The following is a 25,030-nucleotide window of genomic DNA, read 5'->3' as shown; positions in this document are numbered from 1 at the left end:
TAGTTAGCAATTCAAGATTAATTGCCATTCACCCATACACAAGAATACCGCCAAACACAAGTGTTTCTCTAAGAACAAGGTGCAAAACACAGAACCAACAGTGACACACTGCACAAGGTGCATATAGCACATACAGTCACAAAAAAACAACAATATTGCCCAAGTCCCTGAGTGTTGTGGCCTGTAGATTGATGGTGCTTGGAGCCATGTTCCCGCAAGAAGACAGACGTAGCAGTTACCCATCGTGCACTAGGGGCAGATGAACACAATCCAGCTAGACTTCCACTGAGTGAACACTGGAGAGCAGCATCGAGGGGTGGGCCCGACCTCAAACCAAACCGGGACGCCCGCTGTGCCCACGCTGCCTCTGATGAGACCCTGCGGCATGAAGGCCGGGTCCACGCAACAACTGAGACCACGTGGCTCCCTCTCTGTCCGTCTCACCAATGAACCGGTGAAACAGACTTGCAGTATTCTACATTACCAATCCCCAACAAGGTCTTGTGCGCACAAGAAAAATGTCCAAGGTAATTACCTGCACCGTTTGTTGGGCCGCACACCTCCTCTGAGGCTGTGGCGGGCAGCAACAGGGTATGCAGCAAGTGTAGCTCGCCTGTCTTCCAGCAACTCACTAGTGGGGTAGACCTGCTGTACGATGTTTTTAATATCTAGCAGAGGCTTGCAATAAAAAAAATTACACCTTTGGTTGGAACTTGGGAGGCCACTGTGTCTGAGCATGCAGCCATTTTACCAGAAACGGTGCCAATCAATTGAATCATCAATTAACCAGGTGACATATTAAGATTCTCCTATCAGATTCTTTCTTCTTCAGCACTTTACCTCTTCCACCTATCACTTCCAAGCTTCTTACATCATTCTCACTTCCCAATCCACCTTCCCCCTCACCTGGCCTCACCACCCACCCTCCCTCTTACCTGGTCTCACCTGTTACCTTCCAGCTTGTACTCCTTCCCCTCCCCCACCTTCTTATTCTGGCTTCGGCCCCCGTCCTTTCCAAAACTGAAGAAAGGTTTCGGCCCTCGAAGAAAGGTTCCTTTCCATGGATACTGCCTGACCGGCCGAGTTCCTCTAGCACTTGCGATTCCCTGTATTTCATCTTTCTTCATCCGGAAGGAATCTCAACTTGGAGGTCAAAGTTCACTCGGTGCAGTACAGCAAGCTGATTGAAGTACCAGTAAATTGCTGTGTCACTGGCAAGGGCTGTTGGGTTCTTGGAGAGTGAAGAACTTGTTCACAGCGAGTCAGCTTTGCAAACAAAGGAAACAGAGCTGCTGATCCCAGAAACAAACAAGACCCACACTGCTCTATGGAGAGATTGGACAGAATTAGACTGTTTTTTCCAGAGCATCGGAGGCTAACCGGGGACCTGACAGAAATTTATAAAATGATGAAAGTCAGAGATAAGTAGACAATCACAGACTTTTTCTCAGGGTGGAAAGGCCAAATAAGACCATAAGACATGGGAGCAGAATTAGGCCATCTGGCCCATCGAGTCTGCTCCACCATTCAATCATGGCTGATCCTTTTTCTAATTTCCTCCTCAGCCCCAGTTCCCGGCCTTCTCCCTGTAACCTTTGATGCCATGTCCAATCAAGAACCTGTCAATCTCTACCTTAAGTACACCCAATGACCTGGCCTCTACAGCTGCCTGTGGTAATACATTCCACAAATTCATCACCCTTTGGCTAAAGAAAATTTCTCTGCATCTCTGTTTTGAAAGGGTGCCCCTCTATCCTGAGGCTGCGCCCTCTTGTCCGATTCTCTCCCACCGTGGAAAACATCCTTTCCACATCTGCTTTCTCTAGACTTTGAACATTCAAAAGGTTTCGATGAGATCCCCCCCATATCTTTCTGATTCTGGAAATACTGGAAGACATACAGTACTGTGCAAAGGTCTTGGGCACATACACATAGCTAGGGTACCGAAGAGTTTTGCACAGTACTGTAGTAAATGTGATGTTGCCACAAAAAAAATCATGTCAGAAGTGAGTGGTGGTCAACCTTCTTCTGATATGGGTCTCTATTGTGGACTGAGCGTGGGAGGGGGGCAAGGAGAGGGGAATTATGGTTGGGAGAAGGGACAGGGAGAGGGGAGGGAGCAGAAGGCACCAGAGAGACATTCTGTAGTGAGCAGTAAATCAATTATTTGGAATCAAATGACCTTGCACTGTCTGCCACCTGTCCCACCCCTCCCATGGCACTCCACCCTCATCATTCCTTACATCCTTTGTTCCCGCCAGATTTACAAACTCATTCTCCACTCCACGTTGACGAATACAGTACTGTGCAAAAATCTTAGGTGTCATATATATATATACACACACACATATATATATCTATGTATGTATATACACATACACCTAAGGCTTTTTCATAGTACTGTAGGTTTAAGATGAGAGAGGGGAAGTTTAAAGGAGATGTGGAGTGTAGATTTTTTACCCAGAGAATCATAGGTGTCTGGAATGGCAGTCAGGAGAAAGGGTAAAGTGGGGTTTAAGAGGCACATGAACATGCAGGGAAAGAAAGGATACAGATTATTTGCAGGTTAAATTTAATTTGGATCACGTTTGACACAGATATGGAGGGCCGAACAGTCTATCCTGTGGGGTTCCTGTGTATGTTTTAATGACTAAACAATCTGGTCATGATTGTTTAAGTGATACAGTATCCTGAGATCTTTAACAGTATTTAGGGAGAAGTTACCTCTAGTCAAATGAGAATATCATACTCCCTTGGTACAGTCCAATACAAACATACATATTTGTGTTTAAATTTCTATAATGATTCTTGAACCCAGAGGATAAAGCCTGTATTTGCAAATGTCAGTATATAAAGCTAAATATTTATGAAAAGCAAAAGGGGAGGGGGAGGAATCTAATTATACTTTACATGCAAATATTAACTTTCAAATAGATAACGATCGCCGCTCCATTACAACAGGAAAAGTTAATTGACAACTATTAATTTTTCCAGATTGAAAGCCCTAAAATGTGCCCTTGGAGAGTAGAAGCAGCGTTTACCATCGCTATGGCCCGTCTGCTGACATCAATTCGTGAACGCTCAACCTTGTCGAATTTCAAGAGGTCTCTCAAGCGCGAAATCGATTATTAATAACGAGCCAGAGAGACCCGTGCGGCGAGTCGGGCGCGCACTTGGGACACACGTTACATATCGTCCTGCTGGCCGGTCGGTTCCACTCGGGGGAACGGGAGACGGTTCACACCGTGCTGCCGAAGCTCGCATCCCTAAATCCAGCAGCTTGGAAGTGTCTGACGCCATTTCCTGGGCTGTATTCACGCATGCCCAAGACCGCAGAGGGGATTTGGATAATTTCTTGCGGGACTCGCACCTCCGTTTGCCTGCAAGCTGCAATTTCATGCCGGCTGGTGTGAGTGATCAGCCCGCCTTTCCTTACATTGTATCGGCTCCCTTGTTACCTTTCGATTAGCTTCCTTCCTCTCTGCCTGCTTCGCCCTCCAAGCGATCGCAGAGGGAGGAGGAGGCGGCGATGTTGGGCTTCTTGCGGCGGACACTCGGGCGCCGAACGGTGCGCCGATACACCGAGAAGGAGAAGCAGCGAGAGGCGCAGAGATCCGGCACTCACATCCCGGCGGCTGGCGACAGCAAGTCCATAATAACCTGCAGGGTCTCCTTACTGGACGGCAGCGATGTCAGCGTGGATTTACCGGTAGGAAAAAGTGCTTTCGTTTTTTTTTAAACCGGTGCGTTCAACTTCATTTCTACCTCCGTCACGCCAGTCTTGGTCGTGGTGCGGGTCTTCTCGATGTTAGTACACGGCTGGTTTCTGCTTTGCAAAGAGGGTGAGGTGCTGGGGAAGAAACGTGCTTAAATCTGGAGGCAAAAAGTATGTTATAAATCCAACTACCAGAGCAAGATTGGTGGAACTCTTTCATTACGTGTGTGAACTTAAAGACAATAATTGCTGTGGATGTGGTGCGTCTTCCCGACCAACTTGTGCAGGCGCTGTTCACGCTCGGTGATTAATTTCTCCAGCTTGTTCATTTTCTTTCGCGGGTCAGACTTTATGACCCAGACTGGTGTAATCAGCGCTAAGTCTCTTTTTAAAAACTCTCATCCCGCTGTACTGCGCAAGCTTGATGCCTTTGCATTTAAAACAAAAACGGGAGTGCATTTTACACACAACATGGAACAGGACAGTACAGGCCCTTCGGCTCACGTTGTGCTGACCCTTTAACCTGTTCTAAAATCAGTCTAACACTTCCCTCCCATTTAACCCTCCGCTTTTCTATCACCCACGTGCCTATCTAAGAGTTAGTTCAATGTCCCTCATGTACCTGCCTATCGCACTATGCACCCACCAGTCTTTGTGGGGGGCGGGACTACCTCCCCTGTAATTTCCCCCTGTAATTTCCATCGATCACCTTAAAATTCTCCCAGCTCCTATTAGCCGTGGGGATAAGTCTCTGGCCATCCACTCGATATGCCTTGTACTCACTTCTCATTCCCCTCTCCAAAGGGAAAAACCTTAGCTCACTCTACCTATCCTCTCCAATGCAGGCAGCATCCTCTGCACCCCCCCCCCCCCACATCCAATGAGACCACCAGCTCTAAAAATAATACTCCCATCTGTGGTCTAGCCAGAGTTTTGTGAAGCTCCAGTTTGTCAAACTATTAGCTGTCTATCAGTCCAGCCATATCAACGTGACTGAATGGTGTAGGAGGTTTATGGAGTCTTCATTACAGGGACTAACCAGTGAATATTGAAAAGGTAATGTTATCCAGAGTATCTGCAAGGAAACTTTGAATGGGTTGAGTTGGAAATGTATCCTTGTGCATCCCTGTAACGTGAAGAAGACTTCCATTTCTGTGATGTGTGCATTAATCTCAGAACATTGTGCACCTTGCGACCGCACCAAGCAAACAGTTTGGAGGGCAAAAGATGTTAACCTACCCAGAGCACATCTTTGGAATAGCTGGGGGCACCTGGGCATCAGGCACCATGCTGCCTGACCTGTGTTTCTCCCACACCTTCTGCATTGTAATGCGGGCTGCATGGAGAAGTAGTGACCTGGGCACCGTGGTGAGCTCTCCCGCCCTTTGTACTGTTCCACGGGGTCTTTTATAATCGGCTTCGGTGTAATTCCTCACTGACAGAACAAAGTAGGCGTTTCTGTAGTAACACGCACAAAATACTGCAGTGATTCAGCAGGTCAGGCGGCTGCCACGGAAATGAACAGTCAGCATGTTAAGCTGAGACCCTTCTTCAGGACTGGAAAGGAAGGGAGAGGATGCCAGGATGGGAAGGAGGATGGCTACAGGGTGACAGGTGAAGCCAGGTGTGTGGGCAAGGTAAAGGGCTGGAGAGGGTGGAGTCTGATTGAAGAGGTGAATGGACCAGAGGAAGGAAGAGGGGACCCAGGGGACAGTGGGCAGGTGTGAAGAGCCAAGAGGCCAGAGTGGGGAATAGAAGGAGGAAAAGGAAAGGGGAGGAGAAAAAGTTACTGGAAGGAGAGATGGACGTTCATGCCATCAGGCGAGGGGCTACCCAGATGGACTATGAGGTGTTGCTCCTCCACCCTGTGAGTGCCCTCTTCTTAGCAGAAGAGGCCAGCGTGTCGGAACAAGAATGGGGATAGGAATTAAAATGGTTAGCCATCGGGAAGTTCAGCTTTTGGCGGATGGAGCAGTGGAGTTTGACCAAACGGTCCTCCAATTTACATTGGGTCTCGTCAATGTAAAGGAGGCCACATCGAGAGCACCGGACACGATAGACGACCCTGGCAGATTCTTGTTTGGGTCCCTGAATGGAGGTGAATGAGCAGGTGTAGCCTTTCTGTCTCTTGCGGGGAGGGATGAATGGACGAGGCAATCACAGAAGGGGGCGACCTCTGCGGAAAGCTGAGAGTGAGGTGTAGGCAAAGATCTGTTTGGTGGTAGGATGCATAGACTGATGGGGTGGTAGGTAAGGACTGGAAGAACTCTATCACTGTTAAGGTGATGGGAAGATGGGTTGAATGCAAATGTTCCAGAAAGAGAGAGTATCTGGGTGAGGGCATCATTAATGGTGGAGCAAGGGAAGCCCTGTTCTTTGAAGTAGGAGGACATCTCTGTTGTCCTATTAAGGAAAGCCTCATCCTGGGAACAGATGTGGCAGAGAGGAGAATGCTTGTACTCTTGGTAAGTCATTAATCTGGGGTCATAATGATTTGCCAAGAGTATATACGTTTTGCTGGTGAAAAAGCACAGTGAACCAAGTAACAAAAATGTTAACTTTGGTCTGTGCTTGAAGAATTAAACCAACTGTTCATTTCTGTCAATAAATATGTAATTGTCATGGTACATCTACTATCCTATTGCATTGTATTCCAAGCAAAATGATAAGACCATAAGATACAGGAGTAGAAATGGGCCATTTGGCCCATTGATTCTGCTCCACTATTTCATCATGGCTGATCCATTTCCTCCTATGCCCCAGTCTCCACGTATCCCTTCATACCCTGACTAATAAATAATCTATCAATTTCTGCCTTAAATATACCCAGTGACTTGGCCTCCACAGCTGCTTGTGGCAATGAATTCCACAGGTTCACCACTCTCTGGCTAAAGAAATTGCTCCTCATCTCCATTCTAAAAGGATGCCCCTCTATTCTGAGTCTGTGTCCTCTGTGTGCATCGTAGAAAACATACTCTCCACATCCACTCCATCAAGGCCTTTCAACATTTGATAGGTTTCTGTGAGATCCCACCCACCTACCCCTCATTCTTCTGAATTTCTGTGAATACAGGCACAGAGCCATCTAACGCTCCTCATGTGACAAGCCTTTCAATTCTGGAATCATTTTTGTGAACTTCCTTTGAACCAGTCAAATTTCCAATGACCTTCCTCATTACTTTCTTGGTATCAGCTTTAAGTGGCCAATTTGGGGTGGCACTGTAGAGTAGAGATTAGCGTAACACTGTTACATCATCAGCGACCTGGGTTCCATCCCCTTGCTGTCTGTATCGAGTTTGTATGTTTTCCCTGTGACCACATGGCATTAATGGGTCACATGGTTGTAATTGGGCAGCATGGGCTCGATGGGCCGAAGGTCCAAAAAGGGGGGGAAAAATACCCTTGTCACTAAATTCCCAATCAATGGCTTGGCCTACTTAAATCAAAAGTGACCGTAATTTGTTCCATTTCCTCTAAGACCTTTGCACTTGATTGGAAATAATCTCAGTATCCCAGCTTCTGGTTCAGTTTCTTGTTGTTGAATTTGCATGTTTTAATGCCATTTCTGGAAAGCAGAATCTGGTAATTGTGGCCAAAGCATTCTTTATCCAGCTAATGTCGTAGATGCATGATGACCATACTCTGAAAGTAATTTCTTGTACCTTGACGTAATTAAGTGAAAGTTTTATCCACATGTATTTGAAGATATTCATTATTCCAGTCATAGCTGACTAGTGTATCTGCTTACCGAGGAGGCTGAAGAGAACTGGACTCTGCACATCAATACTCACTGGGTACCTTGGGTGAGGCAGACTTGCATTTGAGTCCGACTAAATGTCGAACATTATCTTTTGCCTCTCGTTTGGCTAGATGCTTAGTTCTTGTCAGGTGGAGAGATGTTGCCCCACCCACTCATGCTCAATGGCTTAGTAATATAATGTCCTGTTTAGACCTTGAAAAAATTAATTATTCACTTCTCAATTCAGACATAAAGTTTTATTTGGTGTGGGGACCTTTTCTCAAATACTTTCATAACTCTTTAGATTAAGTTTATTTTTTTTCTGTACCATAATCCCTTACTTTCAGCTTTTTTCTGTAAGATTTATGGTTTCTTTTTGATGGGAATTACATTACAGTTTTGGTAGCAGGCATTATACTTTTTTTAATATGTATTTACAGCTCTGTGGGATTGAATGCTCCGATTAATTTTTTTTTGACATATTGTGATGGCTGGCTTGGAGTTTCGTAGTGGGAGGGTGGGGAGGATACTAACTTTATATGATTTAATTCAGGGTGCTGTTTCCTTATTGTTATGAATTATATATTTGATATGTTTGTTTTGCACTGTAGTAATCTTCATTTTGTTGATGGTGTTTTTTTGTAGTTGTTTTGTAGAAACGCATAAAAAAAATTAATTTAAAAAATCAGTACTCACCACCTTCTGCCGATGTGCAGTGGTGAGCATCCTAACAAACTGCATCACTGTGTGATAAGCAAACTGCACTGAGGCGGACAGGAAGGCACGACCACGGGTAGTTAAAGCTGTCTGGTGCATTACCAGCACCGGCCGACCCACTGTAACGGACTTGTATGCAGACAGGTGCTGGAAGAAAGACGAAACATCATGAAGGATCCTGCCTACCCTGTTCATGATCTGTGTCCCACTCCCATCAAGGAGCAGGCTAATCAACATCCATGCCAGGGCCACCAGACTCAAAAGAGTTACTTACCCCAGACATTAAGGCTGATCAACACTTTCACACCCCAAAACCACTAGTTTATAATTTGCTGTCACTTCTGTGCCTGGTGTCCCTTAATGGACATACACTAAGTCTATGTTTATAAGCTATCTGATGTGTTTGTATTCATTGTGTTCTTTAGGCTTATTGTGTTGGATCTGGAGTAGCAATCATTTCACTCCTCTTTACACTTGAGTATTGATAAACGGCAATAAACAATCTTTTTTTTAAGGTTTCAATTGGATTGAATTCTCTTAAAAAATTTTCCCCAAACCCTTGAGTCAGTGTTGGAATTATGTAAATCATAGCTTACAAAACAAACATGGCAGAAATAAATATCGATATAATAACCATGTGTGTCTAATTAGATCTCTAATAATAGAAAAAACTGCCATTCAGCAATGTGCTTCACCACTATTTCCCCCCCCCCCCAGGGTAATCTAAATATTTGCCCCACTTTTGTGTATAGATGTCCAATCTATCAAACTGTTTGTAAGACAGCTTTTCAAAAGCTGCCACTTTGGCTATTTCTGTGGCCCACTTCTGAAATGTTGGTCCCCCAAGTTCCTCCAACCTCTAAGTATAATTTGTCTTCCACCATTATACTTGTCTGGATCCAGTTTTGAGAGTGTTTATCCCCAAGTAACCCAAGTGTGTCTTCCAAGACAAAAAGTCTGGGGCAGAAAGGGAGCTGAATACCTGAAACTTCACCAATATACTTATGTATCATGATCCAAAATTCTTGAATTCTGGGACAGGATTAGAGCACATGTACTAAGTCCCCTTTGTCCGCCTCACAGCGCCAGCATTCAGGGGTAATTTTCAACCCTAATCTATGTAACCTTGCTGGAGTCCAATAGAAACGGTGTAGGATCTTAAACTGAATAAGGCGCACCCTCAGGTCTCTTGACATTGTTTTGATGTTTTTGCAAATTTTGTCCCACTCCTTTGTGTCAAAAGTCACACTCAGATCTTTTTCCCATGCTCTTTTAAAACCCAACAGAATTTTGTCCCCAGAAATTTGTGTTAAAGCTGAATAATAAGTTGAGGCTTTGTGACCTTTACCATCTGCAGCCAGTACAGTAGACAGTATCGTAGCAACTTGTGGGGGTTGCTGAGTAGAACCAAAAGTTGTATGTAGCAAATGACGCAGTTGAAGATATCTCCAAAATTGTGACCTAGAGATGTGATACTGTTGGGTTAATTGATTAAAAGATTTTAAACTATCACCATTATAAAGGTCTCCCAATTTAATTATGTCTTTCCCTTGCCATTCCCTCCAGAAGAAAGGGGACTTATCAATACACAACTTTGGATCCATCTAGATACTTGAGGCTTCATTCAAATATGGATTGAATTTAAATAATCTGTCTAGTTTATTCCAGAACAAATGTATGCGATATAATTGGGTGAGACCTTGCCTCAGGAGGTAACTTGATAGACAGACATTGTAACGGAGGGATGGGAGGAGGAGCAGAGCACTCAATACGATACCAAGGAGGCGCTCATTCTGGAGGGAGAGACCAATGTGCTTAAGAGTAAAGGCATAGTTATAGTATATTAGCTTCGGCAAACCTAAGCTCCCCCTTTCAACTGGCAATTGTAATTTGTTAAAGTTTAACCGTAGGCGTTTACCATTCCAAATAAAAGCCTTAATTATTTTATCAAATTGCTTAAAATATGTTAATGTGATATGCACTGGTAACGATTGGAACGGATAATTAACCTTTGGAATGCTATTCATCTTCAAGGCATTTACTTTTCCCGACATTGACAAATACAATGATGACCATCTGTCTACATCACATGAAATTCTCTGCAATAATGAATCAGAATTTACCTTTACTAAATCCTAAATATCGTATACCCTTCTTTAGCCAGTGAAATTGGCCTGGGTAAAAAGCAGATGCAGGGCAATATGCAGTCAACGGTAGTGCTTCTGATTTTGTCCAATTAACCTTATAACCTGAGAATCTAGAGTAAGACTTTGTAATGTTGAAAAGACATGGTACTGACCAACTAGGGTCTGATACAAATAATAAAATATCGTCTGCATAAAGCATCAGTTTATGTACCTGTCCTCCCACAGATATCCTTACAAAGTTCTCATTCTCTCTGATAGCTGCTGCCAGGGGCTTCAAAGCCAGACAGAACAACATTGGGGAAAGTGGGGAACCCTGTCGGGTACCCCTTCTGAGAGAGAAGTAAGGTGAAATGTAACCACTAGTTTGAACTGCTGCTTCAGGGTTATTATATAGCAGTCTAATCCATTTTTTAAAAATGGGTGCAAATCCAAAAAATTGAAGCATCTTAAACAGATAGCCCCATTCCACCCGATCAAATGCTTTTTCAGCATTGAGTGAGATAGCTGCTGTAGGTGACTGATTATCGGCCACCGACCACGTAATATTCACAAGACGCCTGATGTTATCAGATGATCTGCGGCAATCTTGAATCATCTGAACCTTCGGAATTTTTTTTCTGCGATCTTGTACTCTTTCATATGGCAGCATAACTAGTCTCAGTCCAGTTGGCCCTCCTTATCCGCGAGGGATTGGTTCCAGGACCCCTCGCGGATACCAAAATTCACGGATGCTCAAGTCCCGTATTCAACCTGTCTCAATGCGGTGGACCTTAGGACCCAGTGGAACCCCAGACCTTATTTAACCTGTCTCAGTGCAGTGTCTCTGACGCCAGAGCTCTGAATCTGCAGTGTTTCTCTTCACGAAAGTAATCACGATCACGATTGAAAATGAAGTGGAAATAATAAAGCGATCGGAAAGAGGTGAAACGGCATCGGTCATTGGAAAAGCATTAGGCTACGTCAGTCAGCGATCGGAACAATTTTAAAGGATAAAGTGAGAAAGGCCCTGCCCCGATGAAAGCTACAATTATTACTAAGCAATGCAGTGGTTTAATTTTTGGATTTTTGATCCTCCACATCAACCCGGCACAGTGGAGAGCACACTCGGTAGCGATCTGTTACTAGATCGAACTCAGGAACTTCCGTTCCCGAGCCGGGCGCTGAAACATATGTTCTTAAGTGTTTTATATGCATAGAAAGGTAAAATATATACTATAGACGAAGACAAACGTTCGACTGACACTAAATAATACCGGATGTACCTGTTTCGACTTACTTAGTAGGAGGACTTACGATTTTTTTTCGATCCCCATCCATGATAACCCAAGCACATCCTCCCATATAGTTTATGAGTGTCTATGCCTCCTTTGGTAGAGACCTGTCACCCAAAGAATATCTAAAAAAAAGTTCAAAACAAAGGCAAAACAGTGAGGTGGTGTTCATGGACAATTCAGAAATCTCATGGTGGAGTGGAAAATGCTGTTCCTAGAATGTTAAATTGATGCATTTATTTAGATCACTACATTTACTGCTCGGTTACAATTGTTGCAATAAGTTGGCAATTAGTTTTTGCTTACTTTTTATCGATGCACAATAAGTTTGCATTGGTGTAGTAAATTTCAAAGTTGGCTCAGTGACTTGCTGGTAGCTGATCAGATTAACACTTCATACATATAAATGTTTACCAATTAGTTACATTCTAAAGGTTCAAAGGTTCATTTATTGTCTAAGTATGTATGCAGTATACAACTCTGAGATTCGTCTTCTCCAGATAGCCACAAAACCAAGAACAAGTCAGTTTGGAAAGAAACAGCGGAATCCAACCCCCTGCAGAAAAAGGATGGCACCATGATCATCAACCTCCCAAACCCACCTCCCCCCCCCACAAAAAAACTCAACTAGAACTTTGGCCCTCAAATCCTCCCCCCATACAAAAAAAACGGACAAAAATGCAACAGGAACATCGGCTCCCAAACCCACCCTCCCCCGCATGAAACGCTAAAAGAACATTGACCCCCCCCCCCACACCGCACAAAAAACTTAACAAAAACGCAGCAGGAACATCAACCCCAAATCCCCCACTCCCCGCGCAAAAACAGACAACACAAAAGAATGGGTGACAACACAGAATATTAAAAACTATTAAGTCTGAACAAGTCTACAGTCCAAATCCATTATCACATAACCTCAGTAACATTCTCTGAAATTGTCAAAAGAGAGATACTGCTGGAATGCAGAGGCCTACCCTCTGGGCACAGTGATAGGCTACACAGGCTCCTTCTCCAGCAGCAGAGAGATTCCATCAGCAATCAAAAGGCAGGTGGTTGGCGCTGACCCCTCGCTTGTCTTCCACACTCATCTCGATGTTTCAATCTTCCTTGTTGCTTTAATCGGCGAGTAATGGAAGCTGTAATTGGCAAAATGGAGTGTAACATCGGTTTGTACCCTGCCTCGTAGTTTCTTTGCCTTGAGGCTGTGCTTGCTTCCCAGAATCTTCTCAGAGACGGCAAAGATCTGGATCACTCAATTGATTTCCAAACTGTGAATCGCAGGTTCTAACAGTTCCCGAAACACAGTTAAGATGAAAACAAAAGTAAAGGAAGTGAAGTAAACGGTTTCATGGTCTAGCCAGCTTGACCCAAAACATACACACTACGCAAAGATTGTGGTCACCTGTCGCTGTGTCTGTGGCTTAGAGTCATACCACCTTGAGTCTGGTATTGGAACCTGGTCCCATTGAAGGCTAGCCTGTCAGAAGGTTGCGGGTTCATGCCTGACTGTAGGATTAGAGCACATAGCATCTAGACTATTGAAAGGGTGTAGAGAAAGTTTGCAAGGATACTGCCAGGACTTGAGGTCCTGATTTATGTGAAAGGTTAAATAGGTCTTAGCTCCCTGGAATGTAAGAGAATGAGGGGAGATGTGATAGAGGCATAAAAAATTATGAGGGGTATAGATAGGGTTGTCTGTTGATTTTGACAATGACAATAGGAGCCTGTGCGGGTAAGCTTTTAAAGTGGAAAAGCCATTGCACTGGGGCAGTTCCACTCTCTCTACCTCAGAAGCCCTATTCCAGTGGTACAAGTGATCGTCACGACTAGAGAACTCCTCGGTTGCAGTGGGTGGACATGATGTCTCTGTGCCCAGCCGTTGCTTTCATGTTCTATGGACCACTGTAGACTATCTTTCTGGGCGTTGGATCTCCCTGGTGATCTTATCCTATCTCACTGGTGTTTGGAGCAAACTGCCTACCCTCACCTGGTTTAGCCTGCCTGTTGAAGTGGTATACCAGGGTGTGGCTGCTGGGATAGGTTAAATGCAAACAGGCTTTTTCCACTGACTGCAACTGGAGGTCATGGGTGAAAGGTGAAAAGTTCGAGGGGAACATGAGGGGAAATTTCACTCAGAGGGTGGTGGACAGGTTACCAGTGTAAGTGGTGGTCATGGATTTGGTTTCATTGTTTAAGAGAAATTTGGACAAACGTATGATGGGAGGGGTATGGAGGGCTATGACCCAGGTACTGGTCAATAGGACAGGGCAGATTAATAGTTCATCATGGACTAGATGGGCCGAAGGGCCTGTTTTTGTGCAGTTGTGTTCTAAGACTATAATTACTCTGCGGCTTGAGATATTGGATGAGGGAAACTGAGGTTTTATCTCCTGCTTCAGCTCGCTCTAACACAAACTAGTCCCATGGCAATATTTGAAGGGGAATTACACTGATCAATATTCAGCCTTCAGTCAGCATCACTGAAACTGGCAGTTTTCCCCTATTACCTTGTGCTTCTTTCCCCCCAGCCCCCACCTTTTAAATCTACCCCTCAGCTTTTTTTCTCCAGCCCCGCCGAAGGGTTTCAGCCTGAAACGTCGACTGTACTCTTTTCCTAGATGCTTGCCTGGCCCTGCTGAGTTCCTCCGGCATTTTGTGTGCGTTGCTCGGATTTTCAGCATCTGCAGATTTTCTCTTGTTTATAACTCGATACTTATCTCGGTTATTGCAATTGTGGACTCTTGGCTGGGTTCATGTCTGCTGTTGGGTCATAATGACTTGTTTGTACTGTGGTACTGTGTTTGTACTGTAAGACTCTACATCCAGGGTCAACTTCATTCACCATATGCATGTACATGGAGTAGGAATTTGCTGTGGTGTGTTGGCATGGCAGGCAATAAAAATCAACAGCATTGAATAATGGTAAAGAATAACAGATTGTATATAAAATAAAGTTAGAGGTTAAAGTGTGGATATGGAGTAAACTGTGCATAAATACTAGCTTGCATTTACAATGTAAACAGCATTATATCTCTGAACTGACTACAACCACTCTCAAGGGCTCTACAGCTCATGTTCTCAGTGTTTATTTATGATTTTGTATTTGTAGTTTGTCTTTTTTTGCACATTGGTTGTTAGTCTCTGTGTGTAGTTTGTAATTGATCCTATTGTATTTCTTCTACTGTGAATGCCTGCATGAAATTTCTGCACTTTGACAATTTGTTTTGAACTTTGCAAAGTGGGCTGGTGACTGGGGTAATAGACAGAGGGAGGGGGCAGGGCTAATGAGAATGGTAGGATCAGATGAGCTGCCTGAGGGAAGGAATTTTTTTAAAGATGGTGTGAAGTTTTGTTTTAATAGCCCTGCAGCACTTTACAGAAGAAAGCTTTTAGTAAAGGCAGCTTGCAGGGTGGGTAGAGTGTGTTCCGTTCCTAAGAATGTTCTCACTACTACGTGATTAAGCAGCTGGAATGTCTCTGTATTTCTGCTCATTGTTGATGTTATCACTCTGCCATTGAGATTCATACGTGGCCAGTCACTGCTTTCAGTTTCTCCTATTTTTCCATTCAGTTTATTTCTTTCTAGCCATATGATTTCATTATTACTGACTTATTTTTAAAATTTCCACAGTTTTTCTTTTGGTTGGTTGTCAGTCTTTGTAGATTTTTGTTGATTCTACTGCATTTCCTTGTTCTACTGTGAACTGCAGGAACACGAAACTCAAGCTAGTATACGGTGACATAGTCAAAGAAAATATGTCACCATTTACAACCCTGAGATTCATATTCTTGTGGACATTCACAGTAAATATAAAGAAACACAGTAAAATCGGTGAAAAACTACACACAAAGACTGACAACCAACCAAGGTGCAAAAGTCAACAAATTGTGCAAATATGAAAAAAAGCAGTAAATATTGAGAACATGAGATAAGGAGTCCTTGAAAGTGAGTCCATAGGTTGTGGGAACAGTTCAGTGTTGGGGTGAGTGAAGTTGAGTACTTTGGTAATAAATTTTCTTTGAGCTTTGATATTATTTTGGGCAGATGTGAAGTTCTGTGCTTGAAGATACAATTGCAAAGTGGCCCCATGCAGAAGTGTTGCGGAACCCTTTCAGTAGCATTCTGTCAGATCTTTATAAATCACCAGTCACTACCTTCCACCGCTCTAAATGCCTGCTCCCTGTGTTTTTCAGTACCAGCCCTTCCTAACCTAGTACATCAAAGATTTCATGTACATGAAGAGTAGCGCGTTTAGTCTGGCCCTTTACAGGAAGGATGCGGAGGCCATGGAGAAGGTGCGGACATGGGTAACTGCTTGACAAACAAGGTTCTTTCTCTGAGGCAGCAGGTGGCTGAGATCTGATAGAGGTTTATAAGATTCTGAGAAACATAGATCGAATAGATAGCTAGTATCTTTATCCCAGGATTGAAATATTTACGTGGCATGCATTTAAGATGAAAAGTTCAAAGGAGATGTGTGTGGAAAGTATTTTGTGGAGGATGGTGGCTCCCTGGAATGCGCCATCTGAGGTGGTGGAGACAAACACAGTGGAGGCATTCGAGAGACTCTTGGGCACATGAATAGGAGGGTACGGACATTGTGTAGAAGTAAGAAATTAATTTACTGGGCATTTGATTACAATTTGAATTAGATTGACTCAAGATTATGGGCCGAAGGGCCTGTTCCTGTGCTGTAATCTTCTGTGTCCTACTTTTCAAAGACCCTTGACACCTTATATTAACTCAGGTACGCTCCTTTGGGGAAGCTGGTATGTTTATTTATTACTGTTCCATGTACAGTGATGACCCTGTTTTCCATGTCTTCCATATAGAGCGTATTGATGTAGTACAAGGGAAAACAATAACACAATGTAGAATACAGAGATCCACAGCCTAACTACTGCCACGATGAGGCCACACTCAGGTTGGAGGAGCAACGCCCCATCTTCCGTCTGGGTAGCCTCCAGCCTGGTGGCATGTACATCGATTTCTTTTAACTTCTGGTAATTTTTCCCCCATGCCCCTTCTTTATTTTTCCATTCCCCATTCTGGCTCCCTCTTACTCCTTTTCTCTGCACCTGCCCATTACCTCCCTCTGGTGCCCCTCCTTCCCTTTCTTCCATGAGCTCTCCTATCAGATTCTTCCTTTTACCTCTTCCACCTATCACCTCCCAGCTTCTTACTTCATCCCCCTTTCCTTCCCCACCCACCTGGCTTCACCAACCATCTGCCATCTTGTACCCCGTTCCCTCCACCCACCCTTTTATTCTGTCTTCCCTCAACCTTTCCAGTCCTGAAGAAGGGCTTTGGCCCAAAACATCAACTGTTTATTCCTCTTCGTAGATGCTGCCCAACCTGCAGAGTTCCTCTGGTGTTGTGTGTGTTGCTATAGCTTAAAGTGTTACATTTACAGAGAACACTGCAGGCAAACACAAGGTGCAAGGCCATAATGAGGTAAACTGTCAGTGCAAGAGTCCACCTCATTGCACGGGGAGCTATTTAGTAGTATTTTACTGTGGGATAGAAGCTCTCCTTGAGTGCTTCAAGGAGGTACTTCCAGTAGTTTGTGCCACCTGCCCGATTTAGTTGGGGGGAGGTGTGGGTGAGGAGAAGGGATGATATCTGGGGTAGGTGGGGTTTTTGCTTTTTCCCAATGCAGTGAGAAGTGTGGACAGTCAATGGAGAGGAGGCTGGTTTTTGCGATGTGCTGAACTGTGTCCACAACTCTGCCGTTACTTGTCACAGGCAGGACAGTTGCCATGACGCGCTGTGATGCATCCAGATTAAACTAGATAAGCATATCGTTAACCCACGTAAGCTACATTTTATGAATTTCTCTCTCAGTTGCTCCACAATTATTTCTGTTAATAAGATTTCACCTGTGGTGGTATCATACTCATGGGTCTATGTTGATCTTTTATATGACAAGAGTATTTTCTCAATATCATGGGCCAGCCTGAAGAAGGCACTGTCTCTGGCTCTTCAGATGAAAAGAATAACGTCAGATAGTGACAACACCTCTCAAATTCTGGCCTCCACCAGCTGGTATGGCAGCTGCTCTACACGTGACCACAAGGGACAGAAGACATCCCAGAAACCGTGAACTCTGTCTATACATCCCACTGCCTTGGTCAGCAGCCGGCGTAATCAAACACCCCTCTCATCCTTGTCATTCATTCGCTCTTTTCCTTTTTCCCGTTGGACAGATGATGTAGAAGTCCAAACCACAAACCTCCAGGGTCTAGGACAGCTTCTATCCTGCTGTTGTAAAGAGTAAGAGTGGATATTGGACCACTGGAAAATGATGCTGTAGAGATATTAATGGGGAACAAGACTACTGAATGGTTCTCTAGTATAAAAATGTGGGCCCTTGACCTCTGCATCTACCTGTTAAGGCCTTGCAACTTTCTGTCTGTCTGCACTGCACTTCTCCTGCAATTGTAACACTTTATTCTGTATCTGTTTTGTTGTTCTCCCTTGTACTGTATGGGCGTCGCGGTAGCGTGGCATGTCGCTACAGAGTGGAGTGTCAGAGTTTGAAGTTCAATCGCAGCGTCCTCTGTGTGTCCTTCCCGTGGAATGTGCGGGTCTGTTCCCGGTGTTCCAGTTTCCTCCCACAGTCCGAAGATGTGCCAAGTAGGTTCACTGGTCACCGTAAATTGTCCTGTGATTAGGTGGGGTTAAATCGGGGTTGCTGGGTAGTGTGGCTTGAAGGGCTTATTCTGCGCTCGATGTTTATTCCTCTTTTATAAAATAAATACTATCTTAATCCACAATTGTAATGAAATTATCACAATGGATGGCAGGCAAAACAAAATTTTTCACTGTATTGCAGTATAAGCGACAATAAATCAATTTACCTTCTGAGATGAATGTACAGTGAAGTCCGTGTCTCCTTAGTCCTTAAGCATACAGCTCTATTTCAATTACTGTAGATTCCGGATTATAAGCCGCTACTTTTTTCCCACGCTTTGAACAGCTTTGAACACTGTGGCCTTTACTACGGTGCGGCTAATGCATGGTTTTTTTTCATGCCGCCAAAAACATTTTGCCTCGTAACAGTAGACCAATAAAATTGATGAGTAGTTCACAGAGGTCCAATGAAATTGTACGATAAATCAAGCGCACTTTCACAATTAAATTATTGTAAATCAGTCATTTGTACTCACCCTCATCAACATGGAAAACACTCGAAGAAAAGCATTGTGTTGCCTTTATGGCAGTTATTTAGTTTATAATATTTTCGCTTAGTAATTCATTTGTTAGTATTTTCTAGTTAAAGTTAGAAGTGTTTTAAGTATATTTGTTTTCTGTACTACATCCCGGAATGCTATGACGTCACATCCGGTTTCGCCGCGTCTTGTGGGAAAATACCGGTTTGCGATAAACGGAAAGGAGGGGGCGAGCGCATTAGACCCGAGCGAAAACGCTGCTTTTAAGTTAAAGGCGATCAATAACTTTTCCTGGTAGGCTGCAGTATATATTTTTTTACCAGTCGTTAGGAGATATTGGAATGTTGTTCGTGCACTGTTCAGTAAAAAAGTATACGCAACGTAATTTGTGTGTTACCGATACGTATGTATATTTAAAAGTAGCCGTGTTACAGGCACAGTTCGAAAAATAGCATTTGCAATATGTATTTGTTTATGTTACCATACGGATTTAATTAAAAGTTAAAAAATCCTCACGTGTAATATCTTTCTGTGTAAATATCTCATATTACAACGTGGGACACCTGCGGTTTAAAATCTGGTGCGGCTTGTACAAGTACAAAATTGATTTTCTTTCTAAAATTAGAGCCTGCGGCTTTTAATCAGGTGTGCTCTGTAGTCCGGAATCTACGGTAATAGAAATGCATTTGTTTATGTTAAAACTTTGTCTTTATTTAAGTTGGTTGTTGCTGGTCCTCCATCAAAACAGTCAGACTGTGAAAAATGTACAAACGTGAATAAATCTCTTAGTGACAGCATGAATATTCGATGACTGCAGAAGGATCATTGTATTGTGTGCTGCTGGGCGTGTCTGCCTCTACTGAAACTTCAGTGGATGAAAGGTTTTAATGACACATCCTATTACATATTTCAAAGGATGTCTCCTAACCCTGGAAAGTTGAGGGCTGAAGTGTGCTGAGAGCACGTGGAAGCATTCTTGCAGTGGGTAACTGGAGTTTATTCAAAACAAATCATTAAATTTCACATGTTCTGTCTGTGAATCTTCAGTTTCATATTTGTTTTTGACAATCATAAAGCACGTCTGCTTCAGAGACCATGTGCAGTTCTGCAAGTCTCCACACGTGCAGTTTGTCAATGCGTGTCAGCTGTTTGGGCAGGATATCTTGTTTTCACAGTAGCGCCACAAGATGCTGGAGGAACTCTGTGGGTTGGGCAGCATCTGTGGGAAGAAATGAGCAGTTGATGTTTCGGGCCAGAAGAGGGGCTTCAGCGTGAAAGGTCCACAGTTGCTCCTGACCCACTGAGATCCTCCAACCTCTGATGAATTTCTCCAGATCCAGCACCTGCAGTTTCCCGTGACTCCACCCTGATGGGTTTTCACTCCTATTTGTAGAATTAGAATCAGGTTCAATGTCACCGGCTTATGTCATAAAATTTGTTGTTTAGCGGCTGCAGTACATTGTAATACATAATGAGAAGTAAGTATAAATTAGAAGTATATAAAAAAGACAATTAAATAATGCAAAGGAGAGGGGAAAGTACTGAGATAGTGTTCATGCGTTTACTGTCCATTCAGAAATCTGGTGAAGGAGAAGAAGCCATTCCTGAAACATTGAGTGCGTGTCTCCAGGCTCCTGTACCTCCTCCTTTATGGTAGCAATGAGAAGTGGGCATGTCCTGGGTGAAGTGGGCATCATCCTTAATGATGGATGCCACCTACCTTGGGGCATCGCATTTTGAAGGTGCCAATAATGCTGGGGAGGCTAGTGACCAAGATGGAGCTGGCAGAGTTGACAACTTTCTACAGATTTTTCCAATCCTGTGCAGTGGTCCCTCCGTAACAGAGAGAGTTGCAACCATGTTCTCCATGTGCCATCTTTAGAAATTTTCAAGAGTCTGGTGACAGACGAAGTCTCCTCAAACTCCTATTGAAATATAGCCGCTGTCGTGCCTGCTTAGTAATTACAGAAGTATGTTGGGCCCAGGATAGATCCTCAGAGATGTTGACACCCAGGAACTTGAAACTGTTCACTCTTTCCAATTCAGACCCCTTGATGAGGACTGGTGCCAGTTCCCTCGACTTACTCTTCCTGAAGTCCGCTCTCTGGGTTCTGAGGTGATTTCTGAGGCCGAGGTGGGAGTTTTTCCACCGAGGAAGACAGGAACTGCTCGATTGTGGGGAGTGGGTGGGGGTTTGTGAAGTGGTCCACGCCCTCTTCTAACGAACTGTGCTGCAGTAGTGCAGATGAAAGATTTTGATAGAGAACACTGTCCATTTCCCTCCACCTCCTGTGTTCCTGCAGCATTTTGTTGGTGCTCCAGATGCCAGCATCTGCATCTCTTGTGTCTTCAACTTGCAACTCTGTGTTTGACCAAAATAATGCTACTTCTCAACTGGATAGACACAAAATGCTGGAGGAACCCAGCAGTCCAGGAAGCATCTATGGAAAGGAGTACTGTTGACATTTTGGCCGAGTTCCTCCAGCATTTTGTGTGTGTTGCTTGGATTTCCAGCTTCTGCACGTTTTCTCTTGTTTCTCAACTGGATAGCGTGGAGGTTTCTAGGCATTGGCTTCTCTGGAAGAAAACAAGAGAGCCCTTTATCAATTAATAACAAGTCATAGAAGCCGCCTGCTACTGAGGAGTTGCACAGTGGCGTAAAGGATGGCACAATCAAATGGCAGTGCCAGCTGTACGATCAGGGTTCAATTCCTGCTGCGGTCTGTAAAGAGTTTGGATGTTCTCCCTGTGGGTTTCCTCGGGGAGCTCTGGTTTCCTACATTCGAAAGATGTGTGGTTAGGATCAGTGAGCTGTGGGCATGCTACGATGGTGCCAGAAGCATGCTGACACTTGACCACCACAATCCTTGCTGATTTGACGCAGTTGACACATTTCACTGGATATTTCTGTGTATGGGACAAATTAAACTAATCTGGCTAACCTAAATTGGTCTTGGTGACAGTTACATAAACCCTACCAAAATTCAGTGGTGCTGTATTCCGTGTCGAGTGTACTACGGATACTGAAAGTAATTCTGCACTGTCTTCCATTAGATGACCATAAATCAATACCTACTGTACCTGTTAGTGGTAGTTTCTTGATGTTCTGGCCAAGGTTCTTTCAATTTAGAGTGAGTCATCTCATTTGTCGTTTGGAGGATTACTGCTGTGCGAAGTTTGACGTAATGTCGTTGATGGTGTCACTAATGTGAATGACCCAGGGATTTAACAAGTTGCAGTATGGAAGGCTGCTTCCTGTTGGGACCAATCAGTGTAGCCAAACTGAATTGAATAGCTTGCTTTGTTTTGGGGAAAGGTGACATTGTAGCGGTGTGCTACGCGCAGCGCTGAAATTACGACACGGAGTCGGTAAACTGCAACCACGGAATAAGTTTATTTCACAAACACAGTCTTGCTTAAAAGCCTGTCTCCCCCCACTCGAAACTTGGAGAGGCACGTAACTGAAACTCCCTGAGGCTATGTATCTTTGTCTCTGGCTCTGGCTAATTGTCAGCCGGTTCGAGTGTGCTAGTAATTGGGTCGCCACAACATTATACACCAATATGCTGTTCTTCTGTCTTGTGACGCACTGCCTGTTAAATGGCACTTCTGTGTTAATGTTGAGTGTTAGACAGAGGGTGTAAAACAATACAGCACAGTAAAGGCTCTTCGACCTCGGCAAGATCAATCTCACATTTCCCTCCCACATAACCCTCCATGTTCCTGTCATCCATGTGCCTATCTAAGAGTGTCTTAAATGTCCCTAAAGTATCTGTCTCCACCACCACACCGGACAGGCATTCCATGCACCCACCACTCTCTGTGTAAAAAGGACCCTACCTCAAACATCCTACCACTATACTTTCCTCCAGTCACATTAAAATTATGCCCTCAGCGCAGACTTCCACGGCTACCTTGCTGCCTCTCTGGAGCATCTGGAAGTAATGACACCTACGTTAGCTTATGTTGGTTAGACTAGTTGTGGACAACTCCTCCTTCAATATCATAATTCATAGCAAACTCTTCACCAAACTCCTAGATCTGGAGCACAACGCCTCCCTTTGCAACTGGATCCTTGACGTTTTGACCATCAGACCACAGTCAGTAAAGACAGGCAGCAACAACTTTACCTCCCATCTGGGACCCCACAAGGTTGAGTTGTCAATTTCCCCTCTTCTAATTCCAGCTGTATGGCCGGATTCTACTCTATCTCTCTCCTGACATTTGCACATGATGCCGCCTCTGTGGGCCGTTCTCAAATAAGACCATATGACAAAGGAGCAGAAGCCGGCCATTTGGCCCATCGGGTCTGCTCCGCCATTTTATCATGAGCTGATCCATTCTCCCATTTAGTCCCACTCTCCTGCCTTCTCATCATAACCTTTGATGCCCTGGCTACTCAGATACCTATCAGTCTCTGCCTTAAGTACACCCAATGACTTGACCTCCACTGCCGCCCGTGGCAACAAATTGCACAGATAAACCACCCTCTGACTAAAAAAAATTTCTTCTTCTCTGTACTGAATGGGCGCCCTTCAATCCTTAAGTCATGCCCTCTTGTACTAGACTCCCCCACCATGGGAAACAACTTTGCTACATCCACTCTGTCCATGCCTAACCAACATCAAATAATGATGAGTTGAAGTACAGGAAGGAGACAAGGCTAGTAACATGGTGTCAGGCCAGCAACCTGTCCATTAATGTCCACAAAACAGAGGAGTGGCCATTGACTTCAGGAAGGGAGCAGTGCCCACAATCATGTTTATTTCATTAGTGCTTTGTGTTCCTAGGTTTGAACATCACCAATAGCCTGTCTTGGTGCTGTGGCCATGGAAGCTCACCAGTACCTTGGGTTCTGCAGGAGGATGAAGAAAATTTTCACATCCCCTTTGATCCTTGTCAGTTTTTACCAACGCAGCATAGGAAGCATTCCATCTGGATGCGTTGTGGCTTGGGATTACACCTGACGCACGACACTGTAGAGTTGTGGAAGAGCTCAGCACGTCACAGAAACCAGCCTCCCGTCCATGGACTCTGTCTGTACTTCTCACTGCTTTTGTAAAGTAGCCAGCATCATCAAAGGCCCCACCGACTCTGGATGTTCTTTCTTCTCCCCCTCCCATTGGGCAGAAGATAAAAAGCTTAAAAGAATGTACCAGCAGGTTCAAATTCAGATTGTTATGCTGCTGTTATAGACTATTGAATGGTTCCATAGTGCGGTAAGACGGACTCTTGCCTTCACTACCTTGTTATAGCCTTGCCACTTATTGTCTACCTGCATACACATTCTTTGTAGCTGTATTACCTCAAAGTTCAAAGTAAATTTATTATTGAAGTAGACATATGAGATTTATTTCCTTGCAATCACAGTAAAAACAAGAAACGCAATGGAATCTATGAGACACCACACCCAACAACCAATGTGCAATGGACAGCAAACTGTAAATATGAAAAGAATAAATAAATAAGCAATAAATATTGGAAACATGAGATGAAGAATTGTTGAATGTGAGTCCATAGATGGTGGTGATTGGATTTGTATGGACAGCTTTTACACTGTACTTCAGTACCTGTGACAATAATAAACCAGTTTTACGAGCTGTGACGTACAGTGTTGCATGTTGAGAGGGAGAGGAGTTTGCCCGATGAGCAATCCACTGTGTGCTTGATGCAGAGACCCTCAACTGCTTCTGTGAATGTTGAAGAGTGAGTGCTGTATGGACAGCCTGTGAAGCTGAACTTGCCTCAAGTTGTGAGCAGACTGTAGTTTTCACAATGATGCAGTCTGTGGTTTGTCTGTGTGTTTTTGTGAATTCTGTTTTGCATGGTTGGGTAGTTCAACCTAGTATTAAATCTGTAGGGTGAAGCAATTTGCAGAGAGTAGCTAATTAGCAAAGTGCATTAAGGTCACAGATGGAAATATACTGTAAGTGTTCAAGGAGAAGGACATGGGTGATGGGGAGATCAGGCAGGAGTATATTGATATTCTAGGTCATGTCAATATTAATGAGGAGGTATTGTGTGTCATGTAAAAACTTAAAGTGAATAAGTCCCTAGAACCTGATGGAATCTATCCCAGGGTGCTGAGGGAGGCAAGGAAGAAGATTGCTGGGGATCTTTGACAGAAATCTTTGTGTTCTCTTTAGCCACAGGCAAGGTACAAGACACTGTAGAAATAAAGATTAAAGAAGAGTTTTATTTGCCTCGCATACATCGAAACATACGGCAGAATGCGTTGTTTGTCTCAAATCAAATCAGTAAGGAATGT

At 44.0% G+C, this 25,030-nt stretch overlaps 1 protein-coding gene across 2 annotated transcripts in view; it reads left to right on the top strand.

Annotated features, from left to right (window-relative positions):
* Window positions 1–2,970: 2,970 nt before the first annotated feature.
* The window catches only part of epb41l5 (erythrocyte membrane protein band 4.1 like 5), a 215,138-nt gene continuing 193,078 nt past the window's right edge, over window positions 2,971–25,030 (top strand). The window contains exon 1 of one of the 2 annotated variants that reach the window (XM_073026976.1): window positions 2,971–3,709. In XM_073026976.1, coding sequence (XP_072883077.1) covers window positions 3,530–3,709 — 180 coding nt within the window. In that variant the 5' untranslated portion in view covers window positions 2,971–3,529. The remainder of the gene's footprint in view (window positions 3,710–25,030) is intronic. The other variant, XM_073026985.1, reaches the window with a different exon arrangement.

The sequence above is a fragment of the Hemitrygon akajei genome, chromosome 2, assembly GCF_048418815.1.
Source record: "Hemitrygon akajei chromosome 2, sHemAka1.3, whole genome shotgun sequence".
Classification (NCBI taxonomy): domain Eukaryota; kingdom Metazoa; phylum Chordata; class Chondrichthyes; order Myliobatiformes; family Dasyatidae; genus Hemitrygon; species Hemitrygon akajei.
The sequence above is the reverse complement of the archived record's forward strand: the minus strand, read 5'-3'. Positions and strand labels throughout refer to the sequence as shown.